The sequence below is a fragment of the Capsicum annuum genome, chromosome 7 (assembly GCF_002878395.1).
Source record: "Capsicum annuum cultivar UCD-10X-F1 chromosome 7, UCD10Xv1.1, whole genome shotgun sequence".
In the NCBI taxonomy this organism is placed as follows: Eukaryota; Viridiplantae; Streptophyta; class Magnoliopsida; order Solanales; family Solanaceae; genus Capsicum; species Capsicum annuum.
The window spans coordinates 213,405,711-213,428,098 of NC_061117.1; the positions used below are offsets into that span (position 1 = coordinate 213,405,711).

General features: G+C 36.6%; 3 protein-coding genes across 15 annotated transcripts; 2 read left to right on the forward strand and 1 right to left on the reverse strand.

The window, feature by feature from the left end:
• Nucleotides 1-3,011: 3,011 nt before the first annotated feature.
• On the forward strand, nt 3,012-11,531 carry LOC107856180 (NECAP-like protein CG9132). 2 transcript variants are annotated; one of them, XM_016701172.2, is made up of 9 exons: nt 3,012-3,150; nt 3,232-3,321; nt 6,249-6,280; nt 7,309-7,409; nt 7,721-7,793; nt 7,983-8,014; nt 10,274-10,364; nt 10,714-10,825; nt 11,028-11,531. In XM_016701172.2, the coding sequence occupies exons 2-9, from the start codon at nt 3,232-3,234 to the stop codon at nt 11,340-11,342; spliced, it is 846 nt and encodes a 281-aa protein (XP_016556658.1). In that variant the 5' UTR covers nt 3,012-3,150; the 3' UTR covers nt 11,343-11,531. The 2 variants fall into 2 exon arrangements, with proteins under 2 accessions (XP_016556658.1, XP_016556657.1); XM_016701171.2 differs by having other exon boundaries at nt 3,057-3,321.
• Nucleotides 11,532-12,148: 617 nt separating this feature from the next.
• Nucleotides 12,149-18,612, forward strand: LOC107856178. Of its 12 annotated transcripts, none has more exons than XM_047415441.1 (8): nt 12,149-12,865; nt 14,593-14,747; nt 15,057-15,309; nt 16,239-16,482; nt 16,575-16,916; nt 17,023-17,127; nt 17,848-18,014; nt 18,151-18,612. In XM_047415441.1, exons 3-8 carry the CDS (start codon nt 15,223-15,225, stop codon nt 18,343-18,345), a joined length of 1,140 nt encoding a protein of 379 aa, XP_047271397.1. In that variant the 5' UTR covers nt 12,149-12,865; nt 14,593-14,747; nt 15,057-15,222; the 3' UTR covers nt 18,346-18,612. The 12 variants fall into 12 exon arrangements, with proteins under 12 accessions (XP_047271397.1, XP_047271399.1, XP_047271401.1 ...); XM_047415443.1 differs by having other exon boundaries at nt 17,026-17,127; XM_047415445.1 differs by having other exon boundaries at nt 16,266-16,482.
• A 1,208-nt stretch (nt 18,613-19,820) lies between these two features.
• LOC107856172 (protein trichome birefringence-like 42) lies at nt 19,821-22,109 on the reverse strand. Its single transcript, XM_016701160.2, has 5 exons — nt 21,905-22,109; nt 21,337-21,791; nt 21,028-21,202; nt 20,617-20,795; nt 19,821-20,453 (listed from the first exon to the last, which is right to left on the reverse strand). Exons 2-5 carry the CDS (start codon nt 21,756-21,758, stop codon nt 19,940-19,942), a joined length of 1,290 nt encoding a protein of 429 aa, XP_016556646.2. The 5' UTR covers nt 21,759-21,791; nt 21,905-22,109; the 3' UTR covers nt 19,821-19,939.
• Between the last annotated feature and the right edge of the window lie 279 nt (nt 22,110-22,388).

Below are 22,388 nucleotides of genomic sequence, written 5' to 3' on the forward strand. Positions count from 1 at the left end.
GGAAAAGGTGGAGATGTACCTGAGCTTGGAGACGCCGCTGTGAAAGGAACACAGAGAGATCTTTGTGCGCCTGTAGACAACGACTGAGGTAGTTCAAAGCAATGTGACTTTTTTGAGATATCAATGTCCATCTCTTTTGAAGGAGATAACTCATCCCAAGAAATTTTCAAATTCTGTTTTTTATAATTAGAAAAAATATTGGTAAAAGAATAACTAGTTTCAAAAAATACTACACTCTTGAAAGATAGACTTTAGAGGTGGTCGGGTCAAATCATTGATGACAATAATGTTTGTTTGAAAATCCTATACAGACACAAGGCTTTGATTTTGAATCAAGCTTATTTTGTGCATATGGTTTCAGCCACGGATAACATAAACAACCAAAAATTTTGATGTTGTCATAATTTGGCGATTCTTGAAATAAAAGCTCATATGGACACTTATCTTTTAAATTTGGAGTTATCATTCTGTTTATTAGCAAACCCGCTTGATAACATGCAAAACTCCCAAAGGTATCTGGTAAAGAAGCTTGGTACATTAGGATTTTCGCAGTCATGACAACATGTCGATGTCGTCTTTCTACTATAGCAACTCGTTGTGGAGTATAAGGTGGAGAAATTAAGTGTTCAATGCCCTGTGATTTCAAATAAGAAGTTAAACTCTAAAATTTACCTCCTCCATCAGTATCAAAAGATAATATTTTTGTTTGAAATCGACGTTCTAGTAACAGATGTAGTGTTTTGAAAACATCTAAAACCTCGTGTTTGGCTTGAATCATGTGGAGCCACATGTATTTTGAAAATTGTTTTACAAATGGAACATAATATCTTTTTCTGTCAACGAACAAAATAGGTGACGGACCCCATACCACTGTAAATAATTTGTACAGGCTTGTGACTTTATAAGGAATTCGTAGAAAAAAATTGACTGTGGATTTTATTTGATTGGAATGAGTTACAAATAGAAAGAGAGCCTTTCTTAACAGGAATGAAAAATTTATTCAAAAATATATCTAGAGTACGGCGTGGTGGATGCCCCAACTGCCGATGCCACAGATCTAAGGACACAACCATACTGCATTACAGTTGAGAAGAAGAAGCATTGTCTCGCGGCCACTCATAAAGGCGTCCTCTACTCTGCCCTTGAACTAGCGGCACCCCCGTACTCAGATCCTTCACAAGATAAGAGAATGGAAAGAATTCAATGGATATTTTACTATCACGATAAAATTGAGAAACTGAAATCAAGTTAGTGGCAATAGAAGGGGAGCAAAGTATATTGGATAATTGAAAGCTAGAATTAGATGCAGATAAGCCAGTGTTACCAGTGTGAGAAATTGGTTTGGTGTTACCATTTTCCATAATGATTTCTTCCGAACCATTGTAGTCAGTAATGTTTGCGAGACTTTGGGCATCCGATGCAACATGATGTGTAGCCCTTGAATCAACTATCCATGGGGTTGATTGCTGCCTTTTTCATTCAGCAAAGTTGGCCAGAGCCTGAAAATGATTGTGAGACTGAGAGCGACAAACGCGGGTAGAGTGTCCAGGTCAGTCACATAAATGACACACTAAGTTGGCTTCTTGCAGATTAGTGCGACGACTACGCCCTGGCTGAGAACGTTGTTGTTGTTGCTGCTGGTAGTTGTTTTGACGCCTATTGTTGTTGGTGACGTTGGTCCTTATTTGAGAATTGAACTTTTGAGCAACAGCAACAATAATTGTAGTGGAGTGAGGCAGAGCATTGTATTTGAGGAAAAGTTTGTGATCAATAAGTTTTTTAAATAGCTCGGTATATGAAATTGAGGTGTCACGTGCACGAATTGTTGCTGGGATTTCTCGATATTCTGGTCCAAGACCAGTGAGAATCTTAACAATGAGTTCGTCGTTTGTGACAGGAGCTCCTGCAGTTGTAAGCTCATCGCAGAGAGATCGGACTTGGTTGAGATAGTCTGTTACAGGAAGACTCTCTTTGGTAAGACGGGCTAGGAGATCTCGTAAGCTGAAAATGCAAGTTTATGACTTATTGGCATAAGCAGTATGAAGGGAATCCCAGGCTGCTTTGGCAGTGGTTGCAGTGGCAACAATGGCATCAAGAGTTATATTTATGGATGCATTATAGATCAATTGGTCCTGACGAAACCAATTAACATAATTGGGGTTGGCAATTGTCTGGTTATTTGTGGTGGTGGTCACGGCAGGAGCAGGGATAGTCCCATCTAGATGTTCGTAAATATTGTGTCCTCTCATGAGCATGGATACTTGTGCTTTCCATAGAGAAAAATTATGGCTGCCAGAAAGTTTAATCGAAAGTTGGGTAACCGAGTTGAATTGGACAATATTGGTGGAGTTGATTGCATCGGAGTTGGTAACAGAGAGAGCCATTTCTGATGGTTGGGTAAAAGAATATCTTAGAACTCCATGAGAATAAAAAAATCTCTTGATATCATATAAAGGTTTGAGATGTAGAATAGAAAGATGAATGTTATTCACGTACAATAGCTCTTTATAGAGCGGATACAAAACTATATGATAAGTACAAAGAAGCAAAAACACTTAAAATATAGGAAACTATGAGACTCCTAAATATAACACATAACTAACTACCGTAATTGAGTATATCTTGATAGTTATAATATCTTAAGCTAATAACAAACTGAGGTGGAATATATTATCTGTTAATATATACTAGGTATGTTGTTGTTGTATATTCATTATCAAATATAATAAATTTATTATATTTTAAAAATAATATGATAAAATTATTCTTCTTGTTTATTACTCCCTCTATTCTATTTTATGTGTCGCTATTTGACCGGACATGGAGTTTAAAAAATAAATGATGACTTTATGAAGTTTATAAAATTGTTCCTCTTAAAGTTTACTTTTTAATTGTCTTTCTAATAAAATGGGATCCACTAAAAATAAAATAGTAATTATGTCATTAAATAGTTATCAAAGATGATATTTTTTTTTATATAATCAAAAAGAAAATGAGAATACATAAAATGAAAGTAATAATTTAACGGTATGTCAAAATCTAAACCAAAGTGCATAAGTAATGTTGGAAGTCTGAGGAAGGTAGGACTAATTAGTGGAAAGAATCCCAAACAGGCCCTTAAATTTCATCAAAATTTTGATAGTGAGTCTGGTGAGTTCCCCCTTTTACTCTGATCTTACACTTTCATCGATTGAATTAATTAACAGATTAGATTGGATTGGATTGGATTAGATGATGGAGAAAGAAAAGAATATAATCCAAGAAATTGAAGAACCTATTGAAGTTCCTCTCTTTCAAGTCCCTGAATGTTATGTTTACTTAGTAAGCAATTTCTCCTCACCCTTTTTCTTCTTCTTCTTCTTGTAATTTTTTTTATACTGTTTTTTTTGTAAATGTCGTTATGGGGTTCTTGAAATTTAGCTTCTTGTTTAGTTTTGAATCGAATTTATTGAGATACCCTTTAAGTTGGACTTGGATCAAGAATAGGAGGATTACTGTTTCTTGGTAAATGTTGTCATGGGGTTTTGGAAATTTAGCTTCTTGTTTTGTTTTGAATCGAATTTATTGAGACACCCTTGAGTTGGACTTGGATCAAGAATGGGTAGAGGAGGATTACTGTTTCTTGTAAATGTCATTATGAGGTTTTGGAAATTTTCGAATTTATTGAGACACCCTTAAGTTGAACTTGGATCAATCATGGGTGTAGGAGGATTTGTTTCTTGGTAAATGTTGTCATGGGGTTTTTGGAAATTTAGCTACTTGTTTTGTTTTGATTTGAATTTTGTGATAGCCATTTGAGTTAAACTTAGGATCAATCATGTGCATTAGAGTGGAATGAGTATGGAGGATTACTGTTTCTTGGTAAATGTCGTTATGGGGCTCTCGAAATTTAGTTTCTTGTTTCGTTTAGATTTAAATTTATTGAGACACCCTTGAGTTGTACTTGGATCAATCATGCGTATTTGAGTGGGATGAAATTGGTGGATTAGTGTTTCTTGGCAAATCAGTACACCCTTTGGCCCGGACCTTCCCCGGACCCTGCGTATAGCGGGAGCTTTCGTGCACCGAGCTGCCTTTTTTTTTTTTACTGTTAATTGGCAAATGTCTTTATGTTGTTTAGGAAATTAGCTTCTTGTTTCGTTTTGATTCGGATTTAGTGATTCCCATTTGAGTTGGACTTGGATCAAGAATGGGTATTGGAGTGGAGTGGAGTGAATTTGGAGGATTACTGTTTCTTGGTAAATCAATATACCCTTTGGTCCTGCCATTCGCCGGACCCTGCGTATAGTGGGAGCTTTAGTGCATTGGGCTGGCCTTTTTACTGTTTCTTGGCAAATGTCTTCATGGGTTTTTGGAAATTTAGCTTCTTGTTTCTTTTTGATTTCGGATTTAGTGATACCCATTTGACGTGGACTTGGATCAATCGTGGGTATAAGATGATTATGGAGTATTACTGTTTCTTGCAAATTTCATCATGTGGTTCTTGAAATTTAGCTTCTTGTTATGTTTTGATTCCAATTCAGTGATACCCGTTTAAGTTGGACTTGGATCAGTCATGGGTTTCCCTCAGCTAGTCTGGGTTTGAGGCTAAGTTGCTCGGACTCTCCAAAAATGTTGCCGCACCTATGTCGGATCCTTCAAAATTACACAAATTTTGGAGAATCCGACACGTACCTGTCGACATTCTTGAAGAGTCCGAGTAACATAGGTTTGAGGCGTAGTTGGTTGATTGATTGAATCATTTCGTTATTTTAAATGGTTCTTGCAATTTTCATAGTTTTCAAGATGCCATTTGTATTTTTTCTGGCTCAGTGGTAACGTAATTCTTTGATTATTTTAAACTAGGGTTATAATGTGGCCTTCCTTTTCATTGAAAAGTTGTGTGATTTTATATTTACCACTGGATGTATGATGCACAGCTTATTGGATTTCTGGAAAAAGAATGAAATTTGTTGTGTAAATGTCACTGTCCCTATTTAGGCAAGTGACATTGATTCCTACCATAGTAGACTTTTAATGGTGGCATTGCTTGTGCCTTATTGGTGTTTTCATTCCATCTTGTTTATGTTCAACGTTGACTTCATACCTTTTTTATTGTGTGACAACAAATGGTTTCTTGTGATATTATTAACTTTTGCAACTTCATCAAACTGTGATTTTTATATTCCGTAGCTCTATGTTAAGATCATTCTTCAATTAGGATAATAGTACACTGCTGTAGTGTTGTAATGTGACTTCTCTTTCAGTTGAGGAGTTGTGATTATTTTTTTATTCACCATTGGTGTAGATGCTGTTTTGGGAGAACTAGTTTGTTTGTTGGATTACTGAAAAAGGGCTGAACTTTTCTGACTGACGATTAATTTTTTACAAACCTGATGGGGCTGGTTTGAGCAAAGGTTTACAATTTCTATTTAGGCTGTTAGTTTGGAAGTAAAATATTGGCCCGTAACTTTAGGGTGATGATGTTGCTTACCACACACTTGTTGATGGAATTGGTTGTGCCTTATTGGCCTTTACATCCTGTCTCTTTATCTTCAACATTGACTTCATACCTTTTCTTGTGTCCGAATAATTTGCTTTGAACGCTTTGAAGATAAAAAAGAAAATGAAATATTGGTCTTTTGCTTGTTACAAACCTCCTGACAATAAATGATTAGATTGATTTCCTTGCCCTAGAGAAAAATGTCTTCTTGTTCCAACCTTTGAGCCCATCTCCATAAGTAGCATCATTATGCCTAAGTGAATTCTGATTACATGCTTTGTTTAATTTTAAAAATTGGACAAAGGAAGCTAGAGAAAAGTGACAAGTTATTGAGCTTGGTTCACCACCTGGATTGGCTAAAGAGAGTAGTCTTCAACGTGGTTCCTAAAAGAACATCCAACTTAATTTTGGAGTATGATATTTGGACTGTATTATGACCAGTGAGCCCGAAGGCTTTGATATTCCTCTGGAATTATACCTATAAGAAAGGAGTCAGTATGCATTAGTCCTTTTCGACCTATCACATTTTATGCCGAATCTTGAGCTTGCTGCATGTAATCACGGCCCTTGGAGGATCCATTTCTTTCATCCATTAATTTTCCGTTGGTTGGTGGGAAATTTTCACACTGATAATGATATGATAGAAATGAAGTACCACTCGAACTTTTAGTTTTTGCATTTTCTTGGTGCCATCTATGATATTACTTACTTCATAAAAAGATGAAGTACCACTCAAACTAACATTTGTATGTTTGCTGATATGCAGATCCCTCCAAGGAAAAGTGCAGCATCATACAGGTTCAACCAATTCATTTCATCTAAAAATTTTGTCTCCTGCACTTAGATTTTCATTCATCAATGAGAAAACTTTGTTACTTCAATATCTTTTTTTAATGTTGGTCCACTTTTATGATAGTTCCATCTAATTATTTGAGTTCACATTTTGCTGTGATTTGTTCCTCCAAAAGTTAAGTGATTCTTGTGAATAATTTAGGCAAAAGCCATTCAAAGACAAACAGATGGCATAGTAAATGAACTTACCGAAAATAAATAAATAGACAAATTACTGATAATAGAAGGAAAAGTCAATGAAACCAGGATAAGCACAATCAGAGTTTACTATACAAAGATGTGTCAGTTAAATCATGATAAATGGTATGTAGCAAATTTGGTGTAGCTTTTCCGTTGTCTTATGTAGTAACTTATGATGTTGCTCTTTCCTGTTTCTTTCTAACATTCCAGTTTGCATGACACCTTCAGTATTCAGCCTATATTTGATTGAAGAAAAGATATCTCAAGATACATGTGAAACTTGCTTGTCTGGTGGTTAAACAAATGGAACAAACATTGGACAGGGTTAAACCTGTTTAACCGATGTTTTCCCTGTTGTTTTAACCTCTTCCAGGCACAAGAATAATTTGGACATGCTTCATAATGTCAACGGTATTATTTTTAAGGAGATTATGATATATATTGTTTGTTATTCTTTGGTAATTTCTCGCAAAATTTCCTGGTATTCTGGTTGGTAGGAATATGATTTTATTGATCTGAAAGAACAAAAAAAAGAGCTATGTACTGTGAGCAAAAAAGAGAGCTATGTACTGTGAGTCTGATGTTATTACATTCTTCAAGAGCTCCTGATTAAATTCCTACTTTGGCTTTGTTGGCACAATAGTGTGCTCCTTTATGTTTAGCTGCATGTGCACAAATATAGATCTTGATTGAGAGGTACAATGTTAGTGCTTTGATGATAGACCTTCTTTATAGCTATTTGATATTTGAGGCCAAAAACTTTCATTAACTTTTAGTTCTTCACTTCGTGGTAGGGCTGATGAATGGAATGTTAATAAATGGGCATGGGAGGGTACATTAAAGGTTGTAAGCAAGGGCGAAGAGTGCATCATCAAACTGGAAGACAAGGAAACAGGTTTGTCAACTTGAAGATTAGCTTAACTTTCCGAACGAACAATCAACGAGAATTTTCAATCTCCTATCATTCTATGTTTAATGCCACAAATTCCTCTATTCCGTTGAGTACATTGAGGGAAATAAATGGCTCAGAGTTTCTCTTATTCTTACTAGAGTAGTTCTTTTATGAGGTGCTAATGATTTAATATCTTGATAGCCCCATAATGTTTCAGTTTATTCTTCGACTTGTTGCTATTGTTGAAGATGAGATAATTAAGATTTTCATATGTTGACTTGCAATCTCCTTTATTAGTTGTTCATTCAATGCAGGTGAATTGTATGCGCGGGCATTTCTCAGAGATGGGGAACCACATCCAGTGGAGCCTGTAATCGATAGTAGCAGGTACACATAGTTTATTATTAAAATGATTCACCTCCTTTAGAAGCTGTTGTTCTGCTTTATAAGTGCTCTTAACGACATCATAGTCTTCTTTACCAGATGTTAGGTGTTTATGACAATTTGCTGTTGATTTACAAATTCAAATTAGCAGTAGCTGCTCTGGTACTCACTGTTTATAATCTTCTGTTGCAGGTACTTTGTTCTTCGGATTGAAGAGAACATTGGTATCTACTATGCCACCATTTTCTTTCAGTTCTATGTTTAGTTTGAAATCTGATTTGTTCTAGTTGAGCAAGAAATCCATTTTATCACTATACCTTTGGTTGATATAGAAATAATGTGTGCAAACACACACATACCTATGAGACAGATTTGCTGATACTGCCACATTAGAGATTGAATAAGCCCAAGTTCTAGCCCCCTGGTTAATTTGGGGTGTGTGTGTGGGGCCGGCGGTGGGTGGTTGTAAAAGATCTGACAGAGTTTCAGATCAGGTTTCAATCGTTGGTGTTTAGTTGGTGCCCATTATTAGCTTAAACAGACTACAGATACACGATCTTTTATGAGTCTGAAACAATTGATTCTTTTGGGTCACCTTATATGCTTATCAGGTTATACCAGTTCCGCTTGAGGTTAGACTTGTCCCAAGTGTAACCTAGGAGCAGTTGAGGTTAATTATAAGAGGTTTCTTGTTCTGAGTTAGCATGTTTACTGTACTATTGTGAAGAAATATAAGAGAAAAATATTATTGAATTGTTGTAACTACATTATTACATTGAGGCCCTATTTATAGACAATACATTCCAATCCTTTTCCTAATAGGACACTACATTACAATCCTTTTCCAAGTAGGATTTTATATGCTATTCTTATTCCTACTCATATTCTAACACTCCCCCTGAAGCTGGTGCATAGAAGACATAAGTACCAAGCTTGTTATGGATGTATATGAGAATCGGTGAGGGACTTGGTGAAGATATCTGCAAGAAAACTGATAAGGACTGCTTTGGACGTCTGGGAGACCTCAATTGAAACGGAACAAACTGAAAAAATGATCCGAAAAGTAGTAAACATTGCCGTAAAGTCGATGTGTCGCTGGAAAATTTCCGAAAACCCGTATAAAATATACGGGTCATCTCGAAATCAAGAGACGAGTAGATCTTGAACATGAAAGTCACCGGAAACTTAGCCGAAACATGCTCACACGCCGGATTATTAGATTTGATGGCTGAAAAGTGACTACAATCTGAGGAAAAAAAAGTATATGGGTAGGGTCGGAATTATGACACGACCCTACTGAAAAAGAGAAATATGTGTAGGGTCGGAATGATGGCACGACCCTACTGAGAAATAGAAATTATACGAGTAAGGGTCGGAATGACGACACGATTCTACTGGAAAAGAGAAATTATATGGGCAGGGTCGGAATGATGGCACGACCCTACTGAAAAAGATCTGAGGAGTCACCGGAAAGACCTAGGGAACTATGTAAATTAAATCTGAGAAGGCACCAGAAAGATGCATGGTGCTATGCAACTCAGATATGAGACAGTAGTCCGGAAAGATGCACGGTGCTACGCAAATCAGATATGAGAAAATAGTCACTGAAGCACGGTGTTACGCAAATCAGATATGAGACAGTAGTCCGGAAAGATGCACGGTGCTACGCAAATCAGATATGAGAAAATAGTCACTGAAAAGAAGCACGGTGCTAAGAAAAAATAGATATGAAAAAGTAGTCACCGGACAGATGCATGGTGCTACGCAAAGATATGAGAAAGTAGGGGAATGAAGTGTGGTTCCTAACTTTTGCTAACATGATCATTGGCCGGACGGGCGGCATATATGGATTATAGCCGCCCGCCGGCTGCGGAAACTCTTTGATTCTTTACCAAGATCGTGGAAGCTCTGATACCATGTCAAGAAATATAAGAGAAAAATATTATTGAATTGTTGTAACTATATTATTACATTGAGGCCCTATTTATAGACAATATATTTCAATCCTTTTCCTAATAGGACACTACATTACAATTCTTTTCCAAGTAGGATTTTATATGCTATTCCTATTCCTACTCATATTCTAACAACTATAACCTGTCTCATAGGCATTATAGGACCTCAAGTTTGTTGTGGTTTCTCTTTGTTAGTCTTCATGTAGTTTTGGCTGGAATTATCCCTCTTCCTCTGCTGTTGTACCTTCTAATGTATTAAGGTTCTATCCTGTCTGAACTTGGAACTGCTTCAAAGTTTGTTTCATTACTTTCTATAAGTCCAATCACTAAACTTTACATGTCATAATATGTCTTATGTATAGTGCTATTTGGAATTGCATCCCTGGATTCTCAACCATGCTATCAAACCATTATCCACAATGTTTGCAACTCTACTATTAGCATTCCTTGAGACCAGCTAACTGAAGACCAACTTTCTTCTTGAAATTTTAGATTCTAATCATGTACATCAATGGGTAACATGCACAGGTGGACGCCTCAGACATGCCTTTATCGGCATTGGATTTCGAGAAAGACCCGAAGCCTATGACTTTCAAGCTGCTCTTCACGACCATCAGAAGTATCATGCTTTCTTGCCTCACTATACATGTTCAATTTTGCCTTTCTCTTTCCATGCTGTTGTTTTTTATAGCTGTATTAAGAAGCAAAATACACAAAGAAGCCAAGGGATTCAATATAAACTCATAAAGTATATATAATACATAAACAATATCTATTATCTATCTACACACTGTAATTTCCAGTTAAGGGGTGCCAACTGGACGGTTCAGGGGTCCAGTTTTGGTCTCCCGTGGGTCGAAATGTTAGGACTGGTAGGAAAAGGTTAACTCATTTGAGATGATGCTCCTTTATATTTTATATTCAATTTGTTTGTCTTTGTTGATCTGCTTCAAAATGTGCTTAAACAGATACCTGAATAAGAAGAAAACCGCAGAAGAGATGGAACAGCAATACCAGAAATCCTCATCAGTTGACTACAGTTTGAAAGAGGGGGAAACCCTGAAACTTCAGATAAAGAATGTTAGTCTCCTTGATTCCTATCTTAGTGTATTGTCCTGTAATTATGTTACTCTATCATCCAGTAACCTCGTCCTCTCTACCTCCAAGGTAGGGGTAAGGTTTGCGTACACTCTACCGATCCCCAGACCCCGCTTGGTGGGATTACACTGGATATCTTCTTGTTGTTTGTCATCCAGTAACCTCGTCGGTTTTTTGGCGACAGAAAACTGGTGGCACCATAAGGTCCAAGTTCTTTGAGCAGGGCCTAAATAATCTATCATTGGAGGAAAAGGCCAACCGAAAGGATTCAACAATATTACTCAAGCCACCACCACCTCCTCCCGCGCCACTTTCACCCGTTGATACTGCTGCTAGGTCTCCCCCAGTATCTCCGTCTAAATTGAGTCTCGAGCAATCTGCAGAAACCAAGGACTCACCGATAACGAAAGAGCAGCCAAATAAGTCAGAATCAGTTAAAGAGCAAGGTCCACAAGATGTTGAAGATGATGACTTTGGGGATTTTCAAGCAGCTGGGTGAATATATATATTGTTTTGGGAACTCACTATAACTGGAAAACTGAAGTTGTTCAAAGTTCACACTTAGCTACTGTTGTTGAATGTCTTTGGTACATATGATGTGTATTATAGCTTTCACTTCATGTCTTTATTCTGTCACATATGCACCTACTTTCCTAAAGAGTTTCATTTTCTTCATTTTTTATTTCAACTTCAAGCTTACAGATCCGGCTAATTCAAATTCGCTTGCTTTAATGGGGGAGCACTAAAATTTCACATGCCTAATATGAGAAGGATTGTACCTTATATTATTTTTAGTATATATCTTTCAACTATATAAAGTTAAAATTTTGGATCAATTTAATTTTAATTGACACTCATAAACATGATAAAGTAAAAGTGAACGGTGGGATTGTTATTTATTTATATTCATTGTATCAAGGCATTCTTTTCCTAGTTAGATGTAAATGTTTATTTTTGGGGTCCAGTTGACTTTTGAGCAAGAGGATCTTCTAAAATTAGTTGATTTCCAAGTGTGCACTAGTTCTTATTTCTTGCACACCAAGTTCAATTATTTATTTATTTCAGGAAAGAAATGATTACTTAGGAAGAGAGTATATTTGATATCATTTTCAAGGAAAAGAAAATTAATTTTTTCTGAATATCAAGATTGTTGCCTCAATGCTTGTATTCTTATCCTTAGAATACTTATCACCCTTCTTAGCGTATGCTTGATGATAAGGACGATATGACCACAAATAAAAACGGCACACACTTTGTTAATTTTCTATTTTAGGGTAATGGATAACTTTTTTTTTTTTTTAATCGAAGATCTATTAAAAATAATATTTTTATCTCAATAGGAATTTGGGTACATTTTCCTCTCCTGTACCAAGTATAAATTGAATTGAATTTTATCCTATAGATCATACTTTTTCCTTTTTTTAAGAAAAATATTAGATAAAGATGTATAAAGGAAAAAAAAATTGTCCTCTTTTCATTATTTCTTTTTTACAGTTGCCTCAAAATGTTGAGGTATTAACAATTCTACAAATTTACTTAAATATTTCTTTTCTAAGAACATTATATTAATTTAGTAATACAAGAGATATATACTACTCTCTCTTCACTTCTATTTGTACATCATTCAAAAATAAATTTTTGTTTATATTTATCACTTTTATAGTAAAAGATAATTTTTTTCAAATTTATCTTTAACGTTAATAATTTATTTGCAAATTATTTTGTAAGACCTTATATATACTATGCATAATCATGTCAATTATTGTTTTTTACTCCATTTCCAATTGAATTAGTTTAATAGTGTTCTTTTCTTGCACACTAGTGAAGAATCCATGTAGCAGAAAACTATGTTGTAATTTTTGCTATTCAAGAAAACAATCTTACCCACTCCAATTTCTCTGTACCCCACTTTGGATTTTTTATCATTTTTTTCTTCAATAATCCCTCTTATAAAGCTTGATTCTTTTGTATTTTGCTGAGTTTTTTTTGGTGACCTTGCCTTTTCTACTCCTTCCTACTTATGTAAGTTCCTCTAATTTTTTAACTCTATTTATCATTTTTCTTTGTTTAACACAACCCCTTTTTGTGTTTAAGTACCTGTTTGGTACGAGTGATAAGGAATAGTTTATTTTGGAATTTATTTAAAGATGAGTTTATCCATTGGGATGATCAGTTATTTTGGATTATAGTATTTCTGTTCCATATCAAGTCTTGGATAGCAAATTTTGGATAACTTATTTCCAGCTTTGTTATTCCACCTTATTATGGAATAAAAGTAACAGTACAATCGCAGGACAAGTTATACTGTGATTTATTCCGCTCAAGGTATAAATTTTTTCAAAATTAATTTCGAGATTAGTCGTCCCTCGTGCCAAAAGAGGTATGTTGGAGTATTTTTTTTTCCTTTTTGTTGATAAAGTCCACCTTTTTTATATCTCTGTTGTTGTATCCTTACATATATGTAGTATAGATGGTAAAACTTTCATCTTTGTTGGGTTGTGTTTCTTGATCAAGGTAATAATGATCTTTTCTTGTTTTTCTGTAAAGAAATTTTGGGGAAAAAAAGTTAGTTTTTTCTTGTGTTGCTTGTGTTTGCTGTGATTTTTTGCTTGTAGTAACTTTATGAATGCTCGAAAACAGCGTTTCTACTTCTTCGGAGGTAGTGGTATGGACTGCGTACACTTAGCCCCCAATATGTGGGAATACACATGCTATGTTGTTGTTGTTGTTGTAGTTAACTTTGTGAATGGGTGGATGCAGCTGTTTTGAATATGTGAAATTGTGAGAGAAGGGGGTTGCTTGGATGGTAAGCACCCTCCACCTCCAATCATGAGGTTGTGGGTTCGGGTCATCAAGGGAGCAAAAAGGGCGGGAGCTCCTAAGGAGGGGTGGAAAAAGAGTGAAATTGTGGGGTTTGGGTAAAATAGCTTGCTTTCTTTTCTTTTGTGTGGATTGTTTTCTTAGGTTGGGAATGCTTTTCTTAGAATCTTGGGATGAGCCTAGTTTAGCTAATAAGGAAGCTCTTAAACCTTCTTGACTTTGGGTGACCAAAATAGCTTTGGAGTCTAGAGAACTGCAGATATTCTATTGCCAAGAGAACTGCAGTTTTTTAACAAAAAGATGTCTTTTGAGGAATTCAGAGTTTTATCTGCTGAAGGCATTGAATAGCCATTCTGATAAGGAACCCCGTGAATGCAATTTTTTTTTTGTTGTTGATAACCATGGTATTTGAACTAGCTTATGCTCACCTTGATTAATTTTGCTTGAATGCAATTGGCTGCTAATTATACTATAAAAAAAGTTCCTAATTCTGGTCTTATTGGCAAAATAATCAATTTTAAGAATTTATTTCTGGTCTTATTGCCAATTCTTACCTAATTCAAGTGTTGCTTACTTAACATGCTGAGAAAGATTAGCGGAGAAAAAGATTGTGATTTCCTTGGAAGGAAGAGCAGATAAAATCTGTGTCTTTAAGAGAAAAATTGTGAGGCCTAGTCACACATTTAATATGAAGTCATTAGCAAGTAAGGTTGACACTAAAATTAATATATCTCTGTTGAAAAGCTTCTTTGTGTGCCTTAGGTCTTGTTTTTGATCCTAATATCAAGGAGGCTAGCATATTAAGTAGCGGTACTACTTTGCACCATGACCTCTTCTCTTAAAAATTCTTCTCTGTCTTTGCATCCATGAACTGAGGTGAGAACCGCAAGATTAGATGGTTGTAAGGACATTCCGTCATACGTTTGCAGATGCTTTGGTTACACAAATTCATGAAACCTAGCAGGGTTTTGGAAAACAATTGCATCTCCACTTTGAACAGCTCGTTTGGTCTCTTGGGCAGCACGCAAAATACAAAAGTCATAAACCTTCCCATTAGTCCCTTGTGTCTGATTGAGAATTTGAGGTAGATCAATTTATATCCTATTCTACCATTCTATCTAATATTTGGCTATATAGATTTAGCTCAGTCCACCTTACTCATAATTTTTTGCGGGAAATTCATAGGTGAAGAAGCGATTTATCGAGATTTATATTTGGATAACTTGAATGACTATCTAATTCATGTGGAAATATTTAAAACTACAACACTTCGTTGTCCACTATCTCTAGATGGAATCTGGCTGACATGGCATTTGGTGTCTCGTTAAAGAGGCCATTTCAGTCAACTTAAATTATTCATGAATGATTAACAAATTCGCTGCTTCTGAAACAGATTGAAGTTGGTGGCTGACGTGACTGAAGAGAATTATTTAATTCTGTGCAACTCAAGAATTCACCATAATAGTGCAACGACTTGTCACTTTTGCAGTTGGGAAAGCTATAACACCTCACGAAACTGACTTGAAAGAATCCCCGTAAACTTGACAACCTATTCTGAGATGGACTTGAAAGCTATATCTTGGGTGGGAAACGTATACCAAAAGTTCGAAACTATGTGTTTGGAGATGGAAGAGGCTATGTACCAGGTGAACGTATTCTTTCAAATATTGTTCTCTATTCGTATTTAATTATTTTATATATTTAATATTACTTGTTTCTGGTATTTTCTTGACTTAATTTGCTTATTGCTAAAATTGTTCCCTTCTACTCAACTAATCCTCCCAGCCATGTACTATTTTGCATTCAATGGGAGTTCGGCCCAGATCTCTAGGAGTGGTCCTAAGTAGATGGTGTCCTGCATGTTGTTATTTAGGCGGTTTGTTGGGTTTTCTTTTTCACCGGGATACTCAATGTGTAATCAGTGACCTGGATACTCAATGACTTGGCTGGTCGCACCTTTGCTGCATGAGATATACGTAGAGTTTGATTGAAGGAAGAGTGTAGAAACGCTATTTGAGTCCCTTCATTGCCCCCACTACCTCTACGTTGTTACAGTTTTTGTGGCTGTATGAACATATTATATGTTGGACCTTTTTCAAGGTTGGTGGGGACAAAAGGAAGACATCTTGATGGCCCATACCATCAAAATACATTCTTACTAATACTCACTGATGCTATGTATTAGCTTTTTACTTTTAGCTCTACCTTGACTGGGAGGGAAGTACTTTTCTAAGGTAGCAACGCTGCTGTTACTGTCTTATCTTTTATTAATGGCTGCTCGCTTTTCCTAAAATCCTCTCGTCTAGTTAGCTAGTCTCATGAAAAGTTGTATTTGTGTCCACCACTCCACCCAGAGTTAATAATTTATGATTGCAAGGATGACAGATGTTATCATGGTATTCAAACAAGAAGTGTACATCATCGCCATGTGTCATTGACTGTTTTCTGTCAGTTTTGATTAATAATGTCTCTGGATATGTGAAAAGGTTCTGAAATTGTATTGCCTATTATTGACCCTGCTAATTTTGACCAAATGGGTTATAATCAGCATAACTGAGACTCTGACAATTTACAGGACACTGTTAAATATGTCGAAAATCAGGTGAACATTGTTGGTACAAATGTCAAGAGATTCTATTCTGAGGTGATGCAAGATGTTCATCCTCAATGTAGTATTGATCCTGTGAAAGTTGCAGCTGCTGACTTGTCTCTGAACCCTTATGCTCACTATGAAATTGATAAGAAGCTGAAAGCAAACCTTAAAGGAAGTGACAGAGGTTTCAGTAACAAATTAAATGATGAAACTCAAGTGATCAAGGGTACGAAATAGAAATGCTGATTATTCATCATCCACTATTTAATCTCTTTGGTCAAACAGCCCTGCTAATATTATCTTTTCCTGAAATCTCAGGGAAAATCAAAAGTGGAGGAGTCTATAAACGTCAAAATGTTGGGATCAAAGAAATTGTTAGAGACAGCCATCCAGCTAAGAAGTCTGATACAACCTGTCTTGCATCAGGGGATGCAGTAAAATCATCTTCACATTCTGAGGTTAGGGGTGGTTTTGAAATGGCATCTGACCACGTGACCCTGACTTCACCCCTGGCCTCAGTTAAAGGATCTGACTCTGGACAAGCAGCAAGTAAAGTTTGTGATCACATTGTACAAACTAATGTGCCTGCAGCTGATACTTCAATTAACTCTGCGGCTTCTGTCATGATGTCGGTTGAATCTGATGGGAAGAAGCAAATAGGTTCCAGCTCTATCTCAGTTGGTGGCTTTTTCACCAGACTCTTGTGGTATACTGTCTGCAGTTTTCTTCTCTTATTTGCTCTGTGTGATAACTTCTACATTGGCAGCAGATACATGTACAAAGGAGTTGGCTCGTAATACAAGATTGGAAATTAGCAGTAATTCTTGGAACAATGAATTAGCTAATGAGGAGATCAATGAGCTCCATGAAGGTACTGACATACTAGTTACTTTATTAATTGAAACCGAAGAAAGATCTCTCTGCGTTCCCATTTTCTGTGTAACACTGATTCAAGACTGATTGCTTGTGCCTTCTAGGGAACTATATACCAAGTTGTAAATTGTTCAATGTTATTATTAATTACCCAAAATCATTTTACTATAGGGAAAATATACAGTGGATTGCGACAATGAGTCACGGTGGACCTTATGTGTGTTATATTGGATGAATAGTCTAATTGAACTAAATTGGCACAACTTTAGGAGTTAGAACAGCCATCAAAAGTTGGTTCATTTCAGTAAGGCCAGACATAGTCGTGGGAACCTGCAGAAGGTCAGATTCTCATGCTTGCGCCAGAGGGTTTGGAGTCATTTGTCTATGTATCATTTATGATTTATCAGTCAATGCAAAGTTATACTGTTGCAGTTTCGCCTTTTTTCCCATGGGAATTTAGAGAAAACTACAGTGTCTGGATCACTCTTCCTCAATCCCAGCAAACAAATGTACACCTCGTCCGCGTGTCTCGCTCTCAAGGAAAATTTAGGTGGTCCTTAGGTTGTCTTCCTTCTCCTATCCTATCCACTTAAGATCAAATAAATTGAAGGGATGTTTGTGAAACTGACCAGCATGTGCCTGCCTTTCGGATTACTTCATTGTGTCTACGGTAATCAACTCAATTCTATCTCTCTGACACCATTATGCTCTTTTACAGAAAAATCAGACAATTTGTCTTCTTCTACGTCCAAGTATGTCAACATTGAGTCAGAATTGGAACTTGTTGAGAACTTTGATGTATCCCAGTTGGAGGAAACATGTGTCCTGGTTGAAAAGTACAAGATTCGTGTTCCACATGGCCCAGCCAAACTTAAGTCCTGTAAGGTTGGTTCTCTGTCTGTCTTATATATTTCTTTCTTGTATTTATTCGTTTAGTTCGCTTTTTTACGAGGGGCAGAGGTGGGGCTCTGCTAATGCATCTTTTAGATCTTTGTTGACTGTTTCTGTTATATTTTCTCAGAAGAAGCTTCGGGAAGCTTTCTCTACGAAAAAGAGGTTGACAAGAAAAGAGTATGAACAACTTGGAGCACTATATGGAGATCAACAATGTAACCTAGAGGCTGAAGACAGGGTGATGCCTGTTCTTGCCATGAATTCAAACACAAAAATGCTGTCTGCTAATGATCATCCTGAATCTGAGTGGGAGATTTTATAGTTCTGATGATGCTGTAAATAGTATTGTTTTGCTTTTTCCAATCAATCCATGGCATCCTAGATAAACGAAGATTGATATTATTATGCATTATTCGCCTTGTAAAGTTGCATGAGGTATCAACAATCCGTTCCTCTAGTAGTGCTAGCTAGTAAATAATACATAGTGGTACCTTGAAGAAACCAACCCATATGTGAGGTATGGCCACATTGTAGCCGATCTTGGCATTCTCATGAATTAAAATATATATGGAAAGCTTTTTCAGTGTTATAGCCGATTACTTATTCTACATCATTAATCTGCATGTCCATGTAATGTTGTTCGTCTACTATGCGTCTTCGATTTGGTTTGCATTTTATAATATATGTTTGCGTGCGTACATCAGTAGTAATAACCGCTTAACTGCTGAAGGGTGTTGTTGCGCCCTGAAATTGCAACTTCTACAATAGATCCTGTGGTGTTCGCTTGAGCATTCCAAATATTACCTAACTAAAGCAGTTGCTGCAAGAACTGGTTTCCAGGAATCCGCTTAATCCTGAAATCACTGTCGCGAATCGTGCATATTTGGCCAAGTAAATAGCTATTAAAGTCTTCCTGTACGATTTCAGAACTAGGTAAATGTGCACTGTCATGTAATGTTCTCTGCGACTGCAGGGCAGTTCAACATGATTAGTTGCACTCACCAATGTACATCCCCACACTTGGTGGTGGAAAATGGGTCAAGAAAAAAAGGGGTCATATCCTTACCCGCCTATATTCGTGCGGGTCGAAAATGGTTGGGTAAAAAACAGGCTGACTCATTTTATACTTTAGTGAGAAACCATTCTATTTTCAGTGAAAAATTTGTCACTCAATTAAGAGATATAAGAACTATTTTGGTCAATAGAAAAACTTAAGGATAATGAATTCATGTCTAAAGCGATTGCAGCAACAACATTTTCTGATGTAGGATGCACAGAGACCTTGCCCCCTACCTTTTGGGGTAGACAGGCTGTTTCCGATGCAGCCAATCAAAAACGATTGCAGTAACTGATAATTTACTTTTGGAGAATATCTGCACATGTATAACTGGTGAATACAGAGAATAAATATTTTCATTAACATATATTAATAATATCATTAGAAGATGTTTCCATAGAAATGTGAACTATGTAGAGAATTTATGGAATTTATTGGAACATCATCAACAAGTTATAGGAAGTGGTAAAACTCTGGTGATGACCTTTTCTGTACTCTAAATAACACCAGTGATAAGGTTGAAAGCAAAAAAGAAACATAAATGACCCAGACTTTGCTTTGTGAGGTCAATGAGAAAAGAAAGGAAACAAGCAGCGTGCGCGGTTAAACACTTGTAAGAGTGTTCAGAGGTTTCTGTTCAAAGGTTCCCTTAGTAAATGAAATCTTGCTTAGGCCAGCGGTAGGGATCGAATAGAAATATGAAATCACATTCAACCCATTTGATTGCGGGTTGAAATGGGTTAGCGCAAATTCACTCATATTTAAAATGGATGAGTTGAGCAAATATAGGTTGAATTGCCACCACTATCCACACTAACACAATAACTAATATAGCCTAATGATGGTAAATCTCTTATTTTCAAGAAACCAAATGTGATAGACCCGGGGAATCAGTAGGGTGATCCAAAACAAGAGATGCATATAGTAACCTATTCCATGTATCAGGCAGTCCGGGCAGGCACCAATGACTGCAATCAGCAAAACTCTCCGGTGGCTTTAATTTTCTCTTCATCAGTTCTTGTCCTTTCTTTTTGCCGTAGACTGATGGATGTGCATCTATGCGGTGCTCTGAGAGCTTCGTGATGTTTAAGTATCTTACAGGAACTCTCATTTTTGACAATGTTCTAACAACAATCTCCATCAGGGACTCAGAAAAATGTGTTACATGTGATATATCTGTGATCGGTTGTGTTTTAGTGTAACATCCGGTTTGACCTTGGTGAGCTGGGGAAACGCTTCTGAAGAAAACTGTTGTTTTTATCAAGTTAACATTCTGATCTATCCAATTTGCCCAGGTTCCCATTGCCACTTCAAATGCTGATTCTAACTTCAGCTCATCAACTAATTGTCCCTTGTACTTGAATAAGTCCCACCTGCATGCAGTGTCTATTTATTTTAACATGTTGCAACAAGTAACCTGACAGAAAATTCACTTTTTACGAATGGTTGCCTGTATTTATTTGATAGTGGAAATTCTTTATCGGAGTAGAGATGTTAAACTTAAAACCTTTCAAGAAAATTCATTAGTGAACTTACGCCTTGAACTTCCCACGATGCAACCACCAATGTCCTGTGTTGAATACCATAATGTCCGCTCCTTGCCAATGCAGACACGACAAATCGAGTGTTTCCAGCCTTAAAATTTTAGGAGCATTTTTGGAGTCCAACTGGACAAGAAACGGGTTCCAGTAGAACTCTACAGTGACATTGTAGTCCTAGAAAAGCAGAAAATTAACTAAATGATTATGAACAATAAAACAAAGAGCGACTCAAAAGACACACGTATTATAACATCAGAGATGTCAGGAAGCCATGGTCTTCAAGGTGCAGCAGATGTGTGCATGTGACCATAGCACCAGCGCCCCTGCACCATGCACTATTGCACCAGGGTGTCGGTGCCTGTGAGGGTACTTGCTTTGGGAAATTTAAGTGCCTAAGTTGATTTACCTTAGCTTTGAAGACTTTATAGGAGCTACTGCTAAAATCAAGATGGGCTCTTGAAGGAGGAATTGTAGAATAAAGAAGACACGCGAGAGATTCCCACTGGTTCCTGTTTAGTGAATCTCCAACTATGATGACCCTCTTGCCTCTAAGCCTCTTCAACATATCTCTGCCATTGAATCTGCATGTGCTCATAAAGAAAGAAAAAAGAGTGTAACTTTCTATATACTGATAGTGCAAAAACCCTTTACGCTGTCAATTAAAACCAAAACAAAGTAAGGGTGAAACAAGTAAATGAACAAACAATTTTCCTACCTTGGGATCACACAATCATGAGCTTCCCAAGACCAATTCTCATAGTCGAAATCAGGCCTTCCATTCTTCTGGCAGCTCACTTGTTCACTGAGGAATGGACATTGTGGCGCTTCATAATATGAGCTTCCCTTTGATTCATAAACCCATCTTCCCTCAAATATGTTGCACTTATTCTTGCTGTTTTTCTGTATTATATCCCCTTCATCTTCTCTGCTTGTTGCTGCTTTCGAGGTCTCTAAATTACCAGGATGGAAAAAGCTATTGTCTAAAGACAATGTCACATTGAACATGGCATGTCGCAGAGTCCTGAAATGCACTGCCTCATTGTTGTGCTTAAGGTATAGCAAGAAAATGAAGCAACTAATGAAGCTACCAAATGTGCATAGTATCCATTTCCGAGTGATTTTCGTGCTGGTTTCCATGTTGATTATTGGTTTCTTGTGAGGAGTAGTAGCCTGCAATGATAAGAAAACAGAGAACAAATGATAATTTGTTTGGTTACTTGTAATATAACTGCTCTTTGTGAAGCTGGTGAATAGGAAAATGGACGAGAAGCTAGTCAACCAACTTTCTGCTTTCTTCAGCAACTACTTTTCCTGAAAATGACCTGAAAAAATTTTGGACCATTTTTTCCATTTTTTAGTAGAATTCAAGTGCATTAACTATAATGTTATGGCACAGGCTATCTGTTCAACATGTATTATGTATGAAAAATACTGCTCCCTCCATTCCTAAATACTTGTCATCCTTATTAAAAATAGATGATCCACAATACTTGTCATTTTAGAAAACCAAGACATTAGTTGTTTGTTCCACCTTTAGTCTAGTCATAAAAATGGAGAGATATTAATGTGGTGCAAAAGAAAGAAGTATTAAATTGATAGGAGTAATAAATAAGGATAATTGAGTCAAATCACCCTCGATTTAATGTTTTTCTTAAGGGGTGTGCAAAAAAAAAGTTAAGTTTTTTTTTTATAACCGTGGTGTCCGGGCCAGCTTGTGCGCACCTCGACTAAATCCACGGGATACCTATCACCTCCCACCAGCAACAA

What these genes read in the sequence shown, in the direction of transcription:
- LOC107856180 (XM_016701172.2), top strand. Translation starts at nt 3,232, where the DNA reads ATGATGGAGAAAGAAAAGAATATAATCCAAGAAATTGAAGAACCTATT. An exon ending in CCTGTAATCGATAGTAGCAG is followed by an intron (nt 7,794 to 7,982) that starts GTACACATAGTT and finishes CTTCTGTTGCAG; the next exon opens with GTACTTTGTTCTTCGGATTG. An exon ending in TCGGATTGAAGAGAACATTG is followed by an intron (nt 8,015 to 10,273) that starts GTATCTACTATG and finishes TAACATGCACAG; the next exon opens with GTGGACGCCTCAGACATGCC.
- LOC107856172 (XM_016701160.2), bottom strand. Translation starts at nt 21,758, where the DNA reads ATGGAAACCAGCACGAAAATCACTCGGAAATGGATACTATGCACATTT. An exon ending in CATGATTGTGTGATCCCAAG is followed by an intron (nt 21,203 to 21,336) that starts GTAGGAAAATTG and finishes GAGCACATGCAG; the next exon opens with ATTCAATGGCAGAGATATGT. An exon ending in ATAAAGTCTTCAAAGCTAAG is followed by an intron (nt 20,796 to 21,027) that starts GTAAATCAACTT and finishes CTGCTTTTCTAG; the next exon opens with GACTACAATGTCACTGTAGA.
- LOC107856178 (XM_047415441.1), top strand. Translation starts at nt 15,223, where the DNA reads ATGGACTTGAAAGCTATATCTTGGGTGGGAAACGTATACCAAAAGTTC. An exon ending in TGATGGGAAGAAGCAAATAG is followed by an intron (nt 16,917 to 17,022) that starts GTTCCAGCTCTA and finishes CTACATTGGCAG; the next exon opens with CAGATACATGTACAAAGGAG. An exon ending in GATCAATGAGCTCCATGAAG is followed by an intron (nt 17,128 to 17,847) that starts GTACTGACATAC and finishes GCTCTTTTACAG; the next exon opens with AAAAATCAGACAATTTGTCT.